The 15,662-nt window shown below is 42.0% G+C and overlaps 1 protein-coding gene across 2 annotated transcripts in view; it reads right to left on the bottom strand.

Moving 5' to 3' along the window:
- Positions 1-15,662, bottom strand: part of CPI1 (cyclopropyl isomerase) — a 159,953-nt gene that overhangs the window by 26,147 nt on the left and 118,144 nt on the right. For both annotated transcript variants that reach the window (XM_087672767.1, XM_087672765.1), the window contains one exon: positions 15,360-15,533. In XM_087672767.1, coding sequence (XP_087528893.1) covers positions 15,360-15,533 — 174 coding nt within the window. The remainder of the gene's footprint in view (positions 1-15,359; positions 15,534-15,662) is intronic.

The following is a 15,662-nucleotide window of genomic DNA, read 5'->3' on the forward strand; positions in this document are numbered from 1 at the left end:
GGAATGAGTGGGATGAACATGAGACAAAGGAGGTGAAAACCATGCAACACTTGTGCCTCAATGAGCAGTTTTGGCAAAGAGTCCGTGGAATCGTGATTGCATTGATGATTCATGATTGTATCCAAATTGGCAAATTCCACTCCTGACTCTTAAGCCCTGACTCCTATGACAGTTGCATGATCATTGATGTATACAGTATCATGTATGATCATTGATCTCATTTTGTAATGGCTTTGTTGTAGTGTATTTTCACTTTAAATATGTGTCTTATCATTTATAGTTTTTAAAAAAATTAAGTAAAATTTTTTGTACTAATATTGTACCGTACCATATAAAATCATAAGGTACCATTTAGTACTGTATTTTATTGTACAATACCGTATCATATCTTTCGTACCTAACAACCATGGCTTGAGCTAAGTTTTTTAATGACCTATTGGGCGATTTAAATTTTCTGACACAGGGAGAGCTTATCAAGCTCTCATTTTTATGTTTACACGGTATTAGCAAACACAAGGCCATTATGAACATTGTTATAAAGTATTGTCGAAGTGGTGGAGAATTGCTGGAGACACATCTTAGACATGGGTCTATCTCTTTACCATAGGAGACGTTATTCTTACATTGTTAACACCAATGGAGAGAGTTTTTACCTTTTTAATACAAGATGGAAAATCTTGATAGAGGACTTCAGTTAGTCTGAGTTCATAGGATGCTCTCACCAAAGGATTAGAGTGATGGCTCATTGTGACCATAATCACAAGTGACAGTCTTGACTTGAGGATTGTGGGGATGATAGCTTTCCTCTATCCCATGTGCCATCCCATGTGAGTATATATATAATCACAACTGATGGCAATTCCTCCTTGTTCCTATCCCTATTCTATTTTGCATCACTTGTGGCTATGGTTGTGACAGGAGATGGTACTTAGACTTGAACCTAGTGACGTGCATGATGGATAGTTGGAGGTCTTGGGCATATCGGAAAGAGCCTCTTAAGAGATCACAGTGAGACCCACTATGGAGAGACCCAAGGTTAAAAATGTATAAAGTTGATTTTGTTGATTGATTTATGGAAAAGACTAGATGATAACATTATAACCATGAAGATTTCACTCTTTCTATGGTTATTGGCACACAAGAGCTTAGTAGTTGGTAATGGGCAATTGGCTTGGTTATGGCAAGGATCTTGTTGCTTATGCTAGATATTCAACGAAAGGCAAAGGCACTACTTATGGGACTACGCTAGGGGTTGCTTAGGAGGTTTGGAGTAGAAACCTTAGTATAGTCTTTCATGGCACAACATCTATGATTTTTATTTGGTGGTTTGTGGCTTGGGTCGTGGACTGAGGCTCGACTTGTGTATATGAGGATGTTAGGGGAGTCACTCCTATATCATTTTTTATCAGCTCTTGAGCAAGATAGCTACCCCATATTTCTCGCAAACAAATTGGACTAAGGGGTATTTGCCATTGTCACAAATGGCAGTTGGTAGGTAGCATCATTGCTTGGTTTACCCTTATAGTTGGTTTGAGATTATTTGTACTCTCTGTATGAGATAGGAGAGGATACAAGGTCACTCAAAGACTATGACTAGGAGAAGATGTTTTCGATAGGATTTGGTATTTTGGCACTTTCTTTTACCTTGAGTCTCACATCATTTGGCACTATAGACCTCTAGGGTGCCTCTTGCAAACGCAACAGTTGGCATGAAGTGGCACAAGCTGATCTCATCGGCAGCTGATTGAATGGCATGCATTAGATCATAACGTCAACCAGCATTCAGCAACCCCTCAACTCTCCACCATGCATCAATCCATGTGACAGACAAATTCAATGCATAGACTAGGCCACCTCATTGGGTTGTATGTGCCAAGCTATAATAGGCAGCATTAGCTATTGGAATCTCCATCTAACATGAACATCTGATCTTCAGCCTCTTTGCAAGTGGTCATGGGAAGAATTAAAGCTTGATTCACACATTAGCATGTTTGTGAATGGTAAGTTTTAATTTGTTAGGCTCTCAACTAGAGATTGTCTTGTGGATTAACAATCCAAATTTCTTGTAATTCATGCACACATCTTAGAGCCATTGTAAAGCTCACTCAAGTGTATATCTTGCTCTTGATATAGTTTGGCGATCACACCTTACATCTTGTCTTATCCCACTGTCTTGTGTACACACCGTTGTAAATCTCATACTTTTACTAGTTTGGTAGTGTACCTAGTTCCCACTGAAGGGGGAACTATTTGAATTTGGACTTGTTTGTACAATAAAATCTAGTTTGTGGGGATAGCACAATCTTTCTCGACTACATTCAAAGGAGATATCTTTGGCTACCTTACTGCTCAGGACCGACTTGATGGTTCTAACTATTCTCTTTGGAGCTTCATGTTGAAAAATATGTTAATTGCAAGAAGGAAAGAGCCTAATCCAAGAACCGCAATTACATCCATCTCTTCTACATTGATATCATAATCCTCTTCAGGTGGGTGTATGACTACCCAAGTAATAGCACGAACTTTGGCATGGACATCCCAACCATTACCTCCAAGTGAAGAGCAGCAACGATATGATTCCTGTACTCCCAAGCCATACCAATTATTGCTTTGACTGTAAAGGAATCTATTATTCCTCATATCCCCTCATGTCACACTTCCAAATTGGCATGAAAAACTCAAGTCGATGTACTAGACTCAAAATGAAGCTAGTGTCATGTATTTGATGCATGAGCTTGATTATTCTTACCATGAACGAGGGAGACAACATTTTCAAATATCTCACTAGGATTAAAGACCTAGAGGAGCAACTTCTTAACATTGACAACATTGTTGATGAAAAGAAATTAATCTCTACCACCCTTAACTCACTTCCTCCTTACCAAAGCTTTCACACCTCATTAGATCTTTCTATGAGAGGTGATAAAAAGACATTTGTCTTTTGAAGAACTTGTGGGATTGTTACTACAAGAAGAGCACACAAGGAAGAAATTGCTCGAAGGGAGAAAGTAACATTGACAGATTATAAAAGATAAAATGGGCTTGTCACAAAGGGACACTAAAAAGGAAAAAGGAAGCATCTCTATTGCCATAACCTAGGCACCACATTGAGGAGTGTTAAAAAAGACTTGCAAAATTAAAGAATGAAAAAAGAGCGGTCAAGAAAGGACAAGCTAACATTGTTACCATCAAATCTTATTCCAAGGATCCTAGGGAGCAAGAAGCAAATTTAGTCCATGAGGAGTGGGGATTCTAAAAATTCCACAAATTACCACCAAAGGGGGGACTGTTAAATAAGTGGTAATAATTTGTGAAATTATAACTAAATAAAATGTGCTTAACTGGCTGTGTACTTTATCCTTGGAATAAAGTGGTTTTAGGTATGTGAATAACTACTATTGTAAAAGAGTCCTTTTGTATGTGAACTTCCTTTGCATGTATTCTAGCCACAATGTGACACCTCTGAGTACACTTGGTATTTGTATTTGTGACACAGCAAGGTGTGTTTATAGCATACTTTTCACTCATGTAAAGGGAGGCTCTCCTTTATTATAAGGACCACTATCTAACAGGGGCGTGCTGTGCTTACAATCTCGTGTCTAACCTTGTGCATTCCCTTTTTATTCTCTCTCTACTCTCCCTTTGCACTAACATCCGTTGCATTAGATTCCCCATCCTGAAGTATGAGGAGCTTCTAGATGTGAAGTTTGCAAATTATATTTTACTTAGATGGGGGCAAAAATAACTACAAGGTCTTTATAACAACAATAAAGATAGAGCCTTAGTAACTCTCAACATTAGGCACAAATCCTTTCAATCTTGGGTACTGAATAGCTGGTCTAGAGGCTACATGAGGACATTCTTGTGGAACCTCAATAAGATCATTCAGGCATAGATATTACCTCAAAGTAGTAGGGTTGGCACCCTTGCTCTTAAGCATTAGACAGAAATCCTGTATTGAAACACAATGATACTTTCATTGGCAGCGAGGTGGTAATGGCTCACCAAGCCTTTGCAACCATATGGTATATCACTTCTTGTTGGGCCTTCTCTAGGTAATACATTGGCTAGGTGAAATGCCTCATTAGGAGCTTTTTGTTAGGTGGAGATGGAAGCCATGTGAAGGCAAAGGTAGTTGGGCATGTCATCATTCATCCCAAATCAAGACACGTATCATCAGAGCATAGCATCGTTGATGAAGCCCATTGTGAGGGGCCCTCTTCCATGTGAGGAGCCATAGAAGGAGCTATTGCTACAAAGATTAAAGACTTTCCTTCAGTTTTCAGTGATACTACTATGTGAGGCAGCCACCATCCATGTGAGATCCAATGGAAGAAGCTATTGCTATGAAGATTAAAGACTTTTCTTCAGTTTTCATGTCACTATCATTGTCTTTGTTGTATTGTGAAATATTATCTCAAGGGCTCCCTTCTGTACCTCGTGGCTTCTCTAAAGTTTTCAGTCCTGCTTCCACTCGCATTTTTGACAGCAGCTTTGAGGCTGACAAAAAGGGAACAACTCACCTCCCCAACATCATCTACCATATTGTATCAACAAATGGATCACACTATTTTTTTCAGGATTGGCTGTTCTACCTCACTACTTGTTCCATTGATAGACACAATTTCTAGAAATGTTGCATTGACCACTTTTCTAGTAAATACCTGGTTATATTAAGGTTATAAAGACAACTGCATATTTGATTTAGTAATAGAGAAAAATCTTCATGCCTTTTAGTGCACATGATTTCAACGAGATCATGATACAACTACCTTGGTCTTTGGTATTTAGACAATAAGTAATCTTAATGGGGAAGAGTGTTGGTAGACTTGTTATTCTATGTCTTCTTCTGTGAATCTCTCTGCTTATGAGCATTGGAAGCTTTGACATTGTCATAATTTGTCAATCTTCCTTGTGTGTCAGATGCCTTCAACACAACCACATCACGTGGAGGGTTTCTATGCCATGATCATTGTATCCACTCCTATTCTCAGCCTGTTCACATTGTACAAGCCCTACTTTATGAAGTGCATTGCAGATTTTAGCCATGTGGCTGCATGGGTGGCTGAACGATTCCCCACATATAATATTAGCAGAGAGATGGCAAGTGCTTATTCCAACCACTTGTATTTACTATTGAGCCTTGAAGGACATGGAACCATACATACACTTTGAGGAATTCATGTCATAGCTTGCTTCCACACTCAAAACCTTAGCTACCATGTTTCCCTTACACTCGCCCTCCTCTCACCCCTCCAAGCAAGAATGTCCCATAGAATGGCTGACATGATGAAGAATGTTGGGGGAACTAGTGCTCGCCTCCAACAAGAGGAAGGACAAGGGGCATATACACATGGTAGGCAAGCACAATCTTTTGATGTCCAATGTGGAAGAAAAAGAGAGCATACTTGGCCAAGTTAGAGCATGGGTTTCATCCACTATTCTCGGGGCAGGACAGCAAGGTGGGGTGGAAGACATTTCAGCAGCACAGAGTCTATACCCCTATAACCTCCCTAGAGACATGGCACACATATGCTATGCCACTCTACAAGTGCTTGGACAGCCTTCTCTCCAAAGTAGAAAGAAGTGTACACAACTAATAGAGAGAGGGAGTGGTCATAGCACGACTATTTGCATAATAGAAATGTGAAGTGCAAAGTACAAAATACAACCCTTAGACTTTAGGATCGTGAAAGTGACAAAGTGCATTCACACACAAATGTGTGTATTGTGCAATAAGTGACCAAAATGTGTAATGTAAATACATAGATGAAAATAAAAGTGACTAGGAGAAAAAACCTCTCTTACGGAGAGTTAAAATTGCCCCAATGTCTTTTATTTTCATCCGTGTATTTACATTACACATTTTGATTACTTACTGCACAATATATACATTTGTGTGTGAACGCACTTTAAGTCACTTTCACAACCCTAAAGTCTAAAGGTTGTATTTTGTACTTTGCACTTCGCATTTCTATTATGCAAACATTCATACTGTGACCACTCCCTCTCTCTATCGGTCGTGTACACTTCTTTCTTCTGCATTGCTGTACTTCAATCTTACATTTGGTATCAGAGCTGTTCAGCCAGCTGTGTCTTTGCTCTCTTCACTCTCAGCTCAGGCCATGTGTCACTCCTACCTGTGGCTACTTGTGTTTCTAATGCGCCTTCTCTATTCTACTGGGTGTTTAGAACAGTCAAAAACCCTAATTTCACAGGTGCAGTCCAGAAAAACCCTAATTTCATAGACAGTCCAAAAAGCCCTAATTTTACAGGCACAGTCCAGGAAGCCCTAATTCTGCAGGCGCAGTCCAAAACTGCCACATCAGCACCTTCGCAGTCCAAAACTGCTCCAGATCTGCTCCAGCCTGCCACGTCAGTGGCCCCACAGCTCAGAACTGGTTCTGCTTGCTTTCAAATTGCCACATCAGCATAGTTGCGGATCTGCACAGCTGGTACAGGTATATTTTATTATTTTAATCAAAATTTCAGAGCCAAAGAAAAGGGCTTTTGTAGGAACAGGTCAATTTTTTCTTCAACAAGTGCTTCAGGGCACGGATTGAAGAATTTCGTAGATATTTGGGTTAGAAAATTTAGGGTTTTTGTAGATTCGGTAGACGTTGGCACATGTAATGTGTTTTTAGTCTGAAGTTGACTAAAACTACGCACATTGGACAATCAAATTTTGGGGCTTTTGTGTTTTTAATGTTGTTGAGCACTCTTATTGCCTTGGACAGCGTATTGTTTGCTGAAATCTGGAAAATTTCAGCACATTGACACAGTATTGGTTAAGGGTGACATGATTTGGTGGTTCTTTTGACTAAATTTGGTTGATTACTGCTTCGCAGTTGTTGTAATTTCTGGGAATTTGAAGATTTCTAGGTCAGTCGACTTTTGTAATCGCATGTAGGAAACACATTGCCAAGGAGAAAAAGGAGGAGTCTGGGATGTCAGTTTCAGATGCATCTTCTATTACCACACAAAATCCACGTCTTTTGCCATTGACCGTGACTATTGTTTTTATACTTGTAGTTATGATTCTTCTTGGGCAGATAGAGCATTCAGCCCTACCGAGGATGCTAGTACTCCTTTTTTGACAGTGGTGCTTCTAAGCACATTATATCCTGTAGGGATTTGTTTACTTCTGTTGTTGCAACTCCTGTTGGCAAATTAGTACAATGTGCCAACAATGCATCTTATCCTGTTAGAGGCGTTGGAGAGATTGTTTTAAAAGCCATTGATGGCTCTACTCTCTATTTCCACAATGCTTTATATGCGTCAAGAATAAAGAAGAATTTATTGTCCATTTCTTCTTTAGCAAAATGTGGAATGAAAGTCACTTTGATGATAACAAATGCACGGTCAAGGATAAAAAATTCTTGACTTCGGTGCTCATTGGCACATTATGTCGTGGACTTTATGAGTTAGATGCTCACTTTGTTAATCAGTTAGTTAATTTGACATTGACTCTTATTCTTGCTATATCAGAGATAGAGTTATGGCATGCTCGTATGGGGTATGTGAATTATGGTAGTTTGATGCTTATGCAACGTACTCAGGTGTTGGAAGGCTTACCACATTTGTGAGGGATATCAAAATGCAAAGGTTTTCTTTGTCTTGTGATGTTGCTTTCAAAGCTAAGGCCAGGTTGTAGATTGTGCATTTAGATATATGTGGATCCATTTAGACAAAGTCATTGAGTGGATGTTTTTACTTTGTTACCTTCATTGATGACTTTACACGTTTTTGTTGGGTTTTTTCATTGATTAAAAAGTCAGAAGTGTGTGATGCATTTTTGGCTTTTACTGCACTTGTGGAAAATCAATTTGGTTGTAAGATTAAGACTCTCTGTTTGGACCCGGGGGGGGGGGGATATATGTCTTCATTGTTGAATTCCTTTCTAAAGCAAAAAGGTATTGCATATCAGTTTACTACTACATATACTCCATAGCAGAATAGGGTTGCAGAAAGGAAGATTTGGTCACTCATGGAGATGGCCAGATGTATGCTGAAAGCTAAGAAATTGCCATATGCTTTTTGGATGGAAGCAGTTATGTGTGCTTGTCGCGTTTTGAATAGGTGCCCTACCAAAGCATTAAAAAATATTATGCCTTTTGAGGCTTGAAACAACCATAAACCTTTAATTGGTTACTTTCCTATGTTTGGGTGTCTTGCATACGCTCATATTCCCAAAGCGTTGAGAAAAAAGTTGGACAATAAGGCTGTTAAATGTATATTTGTGGGGTATATTAGTGAAAGAAAATGATACAGATTGTATGATCTTGTTTCCAAGAAAGTTTTTATCAGGAGAGATGTGATTTTCGATGAAAAATCAAAATTATCTCTTGTTGGTTATGAGACATATCAGGGTGTAAAAGATGTGTTTAAAGGGCTGCTCTCCATTTCTCTTGATAGTACAGTTGGAGCTCCATTAAATGAACAAAATATTCAGTCAGCTGCTCCATTAAATAATGCAGAAATTCAGCCTATGGCTGATCAGAATATTCAGCAAGATGTTGAACAATAGGCTCAACAAGAGCATGTACATAATTAGGAAGCTAGGCAAATACCTAGATGGTATTTGCAAACTATGCAAGATAGTCATTTGCAAACATACATGATGATGATGAGCTTGATTCTTTTGAGGATACACAACACAGTGTGCTTTGGATGGCAGCAATGCAGGCTGAATATGATTCTATCATGAAGAATCAAACATGGGAGGTGCATTGGATGGCAGCAATGCAAGTTGAATATGATTCTATCATGAAGAATCAAAGCCATTGGTACTAAGTGGGTTTATAAGCTAAAACGGAAAGCAGATGGATCCATTGAAAAGTACAAAACCAGGCTTGTGGCAAAAGGTGTTGAGAAATGTGCAATCACATCCACCATAGCCTCTTTGTATGGGACAAACAAGGCAAAGAAACATATAGCAAATAAAGCCTTAGACTAGGTCATGTATGCACGGTTTATTAAAACCACAGTTGTTGAATACCATGGTCCCTTTCCACCTATCTCCACCTACCAATACCACCTACTGTAAGCCTATAAAAGGCAGTCATCCCCACACTCAAACAATCAATCATTATCAATCAATTGTACTTGCATTATGCTTGGATAATATTAGTTGTTCTTCCTTGTCAATGCTTTTGCCTCGTTATGATTGTTTATTTGCTCATCAGTGATCCTCCATAGCATGCATTCTCAATATTTTAACAAAAGGCTATGCGCAAAAGAAAGGCATTGATTATGAGTAAACATTTGCTCCTACATCTCGTATGAGTACGATTAGGTGTATGTTTGCATTGCCAGTCTATTATGATTGGATTATGCACCACCTTGACATTAAAACTGCATTTTTACATGGGGAACTTCAGGAAGAAGTGTATGTAGAGAAGCCCATTGGTTTTGCAGTTAAAGGATCCGAACACTTGGTATGCAAGCTGAAAAAGGCCTTGTATAGTTTGAAACAAGCTCTACGAGCTTAGTATGCAAAAATTGATGCCTTCTTACTCAACCAAAGGTTCATGAACAGCCCATCAGAGTCTACTCTTTACGTATGCAAAGAGGGGAATCCTTGCTGGTTGTCAGCCTTTATATGGACGATCTTCTGCTCACAAGGACACATGCTAATTTAATTTCAGTATTTCAAAAAAAATTGCAATATAGTTTTGATATGTCAGATTTGGGACCTTTGCATTACTTTTTTTAAAATGCAAATAAAGTGTGGCTAATTATATTACTTTAGAAAAAACCCGAGTACAAGGAAGTGTTCATGCTCAACAGACTAGCTGGAGGTAATCAGAGTCACAGATATATCAAGTACAAGCCTCTCAGGGTGGTTTAGAGGAGATGGGGGTAAGAAGCCATGGAGGGGGGGTGTATTGCCATCTGGGGCTGCTTGCCTGCATCACGAAAAAAAGGTCCTGACTACCCCAAGTGCGCATGGAATGACATCAGAGCTCCTAACGAGCCCTGGACTCGCTCTGCACTTGATCCCATCGCCCGCGGAGGGAGTGGATAATGGAGGTCTAGAGCTCTGCTAAGGTCGCCTATATTGAAAGTCTCTCTCCGCTGAAAGCCTCCTGACACTGCGCCTTCCAGATATGCCAACCAGTAAGACTCCCTAAGATCTCCCATATCTCAGAGCGGTCTGCTGTGGGCTCTAGTATTTGGCAGATAGGAAGAGCCTCCAAATCGACCACTGCGCATGACCCTGCCTCAATAATGAATATCGTGTCCTGCATCTCAGCCTCATACAAAAGGTGATGGCCCTGGTTGACTACCTGCCAACAGAAAGCTCCCCATGAGATACATTCAAGGTTGGGTGCTATACGGCGAAGGATGATGTATGCTCCTCTCCACACGAGCTACGCTGTCTCACACGACCAAAGGCAGTGCTTTGGGGTTTCTAGAGATTGCTGTGCGTAGCGCTTACAACCTCCCTCCTTCTGCATATAGGAAAGCCAACTTCCCACCGCCAAGCCTCCATGTGCCACCAGCCATAATAAATACGATACCCTCGTCAGTTTGCAGTTATCCCATAGGCAGCACCAAAAGGTTCCTCGGAAAGGCTCGTGATACTGTGCTCCGCCCAGTGCTTGCTACATGACGGCACCCAATCCATATCCTCCTGCATCAATATGTGTCTACAAATCCTAGCAGTGTACTCGAGGAACCTCGGTGGCTTCTTGGCGACCGCAGTGGCCAGCCATAGACACTCTCCTGGATCCCACTCCAACTCATCAAGTGGCTTGCCCTCCTAGATCCAGAGGCGCCATTCCCTGAGTTCCGTCCAGAAGACAAAAGGGTCCAACCGCCACGTCTTCCCCTGCAGGCCAATCACCCGGATCCTTCTCCATGAAAGGACAACTATCCCCTTATCCTGCTGTCCTCTGTCAAGAGCCAGACGCCCCCCCTCCTGTACGGTGAAGAAAGTCCCCAGTGAAGCGCCGCCCACTCTACCTGCCACCTATATGGGGATGCCTGCTGGCGAAAACCTAGTGGCCCATACCTCCCCGAGCTCTATCGGCTCTCTTATTGGGGGAGCAAGCCATTCCTGAGGTATTGTTGTGTTTATCTCCCTTCTCAACTCCACTTCTCTCTAGCAGTCTGATACTCCGTGCAACACCTTCTCGTCCACCATTCTGTACATCTCCCGCCATGTCTTGATAACATGAGCCGGGCCGGCCTCCCAGCCAGCCCACTAGATGTGGGGGCGTTCGCGAATCTGTGCCCCTTCTCGATCTTTGACCTAGGGGTTCCAGACCACTGGCTGACAGGTCTATCTCCTCTTGGCAGCCTAGGGGGCTCTGGATTAGGGCCTTACGGAGTTCCTGCCACATGCTGAGGAAACTGCATAGAAAGGGTAATCTGGGGTGACGTGGCCTCCACTCATCACCAAGCCTTGCTCTACAATCTTGAAGACCCTCCTGCAATAGGACCTTCCAGGTCTATCCTCCCTGTGTGAGGCCGCGGACAACTAGCTTGACCAAGAGGGCCATACTCTGATACTTTGGGTCTATGATCCCCAGCTCTCCCTCTGACCAATGCCGTATGATGGTTGCCCATGCCACCTTGGCCCTAGAATCCCTAGAGCCATCTAACCCAGACCAAAGAAAATTCCGCACTAGGCAGCGGAGCTACACTACATAGGATGAGGAGAAGCACCAATACGAAGCGATGTACCAAGCCGTCGCTAGGAGGACCTGGTTAACTACCAGGGCTCGGTCTACTAGTGAGAGGCAGGCTATGCTCCAGTAGGTTAGCTTCCTCCGAATAGAATCAAGGACTGGAAAAAACTGTTGGGCGGGAGTGATGTCGAGTTCCACTTGGAACCCTAGGTAACGGACGGTCTGCCCTCTGCTCAGCCATCTAAATCCTAGATGGATGCCCCACTCCGTGCTAGAGTTTGGGTCTGTGAGAAAATCAACCGACTTTCGCCAGTTGATTTTCGCTTCCGCTATAGAGCAGAACACCTCAAGAGCGAGCCTCACTCTCTCTAGCATCAACTCATCATCCTCTATGTAGAGTGTTGTATCATCTGTATACTCTGAGTATAGCAACTCAGTCTCCTCTTTCACTAGAAGTCAGAGGCCGTGTAATCTGCTCACACTTGACCTGAGGAAGTGAGACATCACCTCTACAAAGAGTAGGAATGGGTACCACGCTAGGGGACAGCTCTACCGGACTGATCTCTCCAGTCAAAACTCCTCCCCTTGCCTACCGCCTATGAAAACCCTACTGGTGACCAATCTATAAAGTGCGGAGACCCCGCGAATCCAAGTCTGGGGGAGACCCAATCTCACCATGGTGCCCTCTAGGAAATCCCAATCCACCGTGTCATAAGCTTTCTCGAAATCCAAGAGTAGTACGCCCACTGTGCTGAGCCCACTTTGTCGCCTCAAAGAAGATGAATACATTGTCTAGGATGCTTCTATCCTAGACAAAGCCTGTTTGTGTATCATGAATGATGTCTGGACTCTAGAAGCATAGGGTGTAGTCGCCTACCAATCATCTTTGCTAGTGCCCTGTAAGTCACTGACAATAAGGTGATTGGTCTCCACTCAGAGAGCTCCAACCGGTCTCTACTCAGAGAGCTTCAACCGGTCTCCCCCTTTGGGGAGAAGATTGATAAGGCCTGCCGAGAGACTTGCATCTATCCTGAAGTGAAAATCTCTTGGAAGGCCATTAGTAGGGGCTCCTTCACTACCTCCCAATAGGCAGTAAAGAAGGCCTTAGAGAAGCCATCCTCTCCCGAGCATTTTTGCCCGTCCTGCGTATGGAAAGCCTCCTCTAATTCCTTCTTTGTGAAGGGGGCTAGGAGGGAGTGACCCATCTCCTCTGTGACGAGAAACGGGATGTGATCCAAGACCTGCTGTCTGCAACGCTGTCCTCTGGTTAAGGCTGTCTCCTGTAGGCGACTATAGTAATAGTCGGTGGCAATCTCCATCACCTCATGTAGGCTAGAGTGAATCCTTCCATACTGATTCCGAAGACTGCGTGCGTATCTGCTCTCCTGAGGTGCGGGCTTGGTGTGCCTGAAAGGACTCCTTCCACATCGGCACCTAGAAGGCTGCTGAGGTGCGGAATGAGAACTCCAAGCGTCTATCCTCTAGACCGGCGATGGCTGCTCGTGCACGCACCTCCTGTGCGTGGAGGATGGGATCCCTTGGTGTCTCCTGTAACAATCTCTGCGTGGCTGCTAGGTTTGGCCGCAGTGCTCTCTCCTTCTAGCACTGTTGCCTGGCCTATAGAGCTACCTCCAAGCAGATGTTGCTCGATACGGCTAGGACGTCTATCACCTCCTTTGCGATTTGGTCCCTTCTACCTCACTCCGTGGTCCAGATTTGCTCAATTTGACTCTTCACCTCCTCCCTCCTGTAGATCACATCAAGGATTCGATAGGATCGTGTATCTAGGGCAGATGCTGGGGGATCAAGTGTCAGGAGAACATGGCAATGATCGGACAACGTAGTTCCTGCCAACTACCCAACCTAGCCTCCACAAGAGTATCCCCACTCTCCTACATAGAACCTATCTAACTACTCTAGCAGGACTCCGTCTAGCCGCTTGCATAGTATGGGGGAGTTTCAGAATTGCGGGAAATGCAAACAGGAAAAACCGGAGTTTCGGTCAAATTTTGGAAATAGGGAAATGGCGTTTCGGATTGTACACTAAAAAAAATACAGTAATATATGGCTATGTAAATATATCAATGCCTACAACAATATATATTCAAATTTCATACAAAACTTTGAGTATTCATGTCATATGATTGAAATCATGATTCATTACACATTTCACGAGTCATGAGTGAAGATTGAGGAGTCAAGACTGAGGACTCAATGGTTAAGACTTAAGATAGCTTAACACAATTAAAATTGAATTTTCAAAACATAAGGCAACAAAATGAATTAGAATTTATGGCTCATGAATAATCTATGATCTAAAGAGAAGTGAAGACTGACAGTAAAAACAGTGGAACAAGAATCAAGATGCATAATAAGTGGGATCAAGATACAATGATAGTAACTATGTCATGTGAATAATCTATCAAAACTCCAAAGTCCAGTGAGGCTATAAGTATCAACATCAATGAACAACCGACAACTCTAGTCTGGACTCTGCACTGCTAAACTGACTCCTGTATATCACTAGTCATCCGGACTTTGAGGATCTCTGCACCATCTCCTCGTCTGACTCCGAGGACCCTGATAAGTTGACTCAGACTCTGGCTCTAACTCTGCTTGTGATGCACGACTATGTGTGGTCCTCACTCTAACCCTCCTTTGTGCATTAGTCTCATGCACTGGTGCTGATAGCTCCTCATAGAGCATAGAGTAAATATCTCGCTCGTCTTGTGGTATCTGCAGAATGTCAGATACCTTCTCTATATCAGTCTTGTCATTCACCTGTAAAGGTAAACGAGACAAAGATATATCATATAAGAGGAGATTCAATATGTTCAATGTTCATACAAATCAGCATAGTTATCAGGTATGAAAGGTAAAATATGGTACGACACGATAAAATACGATACTAAATGGTACCTTAAGATTTTATAAGGTACGGTACGATATTAATACGACAAAAAAATGACTTGATTATTTTGGACAAAAGATGATAGAATAGATATTTCAAGTCTAAATAGCAATGCTATTAGAGTATATAAGATGAGTACTTGAGGATAACATGCCAAGGCCCAAAACCTAATGCGGAATGCGCAACATGCGCTACTGCTACCTACAACTTATAACTACATAGATAGGAGTGAATACATAATACATGCATGATCATACAAATAAGAGAAGTGTGGGCTTGAGAGAGAGAAGGTTGAGAGAAATTGTTTGAATCTCAAATAATCTAATCTCATGGGAGAATCATATTAATATAAGGAGCATTTAGCTCGTCCCAAAGTGCAGTTCGAATGGAAAAGATGCATCCATTAAGTTGGTACCTTATGGTACTAATACATAAGGTACGGTACCTAAAGTATGGCATACGTGGTACTAGTGCAACTAGAGAGAGGAAGAGGCTGAGAGAGAGAGAGAGAGAGAGAGAGAGAGAGAGTTGGGAGCAAAATAAGAAAGAAAGAAGGAAAAAAAAAAGAAAAAAAGAAAAAAAAAAGTTGGAGACTTAAAGTAGAGTGGTAAAAAAGTGCCCATTTTTTCGTACTAAATCGTACGGATACGTACCGTACGGATTGTACAGTACGGATCAGTCCGTACTACGTACGGAGATAACCCTGCATATCACAATTTACAATCCAACTTCCAAGCAAATTAGCAATGTCAAGGACTCAGGTTAAAACTTCAAAAGTTAATTATACATAATACTAATCAAGACCAATTTACCTGTGAAGGATTAGGGGATAGAGCGGTTCTCTCAAGAAGCTGGAGATTGCAATGGCAAAACACTAAACGCTCCAACTGGGCAGTTGTGAGCTTGTTTCTCTTTTTGGTATGGAAGAGGGTCCACGTGCTCCAGTTCCTCTCAAGAGGCCTTGAACTACAATCTTGCGAGAGGACCTGAATGGCAATGCGTTTCTATTCAAATTTAAGAGATTGAGGTTAAGTAATTGGCACTTGCTAATATGCATGCCGCAAAATCAACATTTGAGTGGGCAATAGATTACAAAACTTGTTACCTATGTTGTA

This window comes from Lygodium microphyllum, chromosome 30 (genome assembly GCF_053477565.2).
Source record: "Lygodium microphyllum isolate KBCC chromosome 30, Lygodium_microphyllum_v1.1.10, whole genome shotgun sequence".
Classification (NCBI taxonomy): domain Eukaryota; kingdom Viridiplantae; phylum Streptophyta; class Polypodiopsida; order Schizaeales; family Lygodiaceae; genus Lygodium; species Lygodium microphyllum.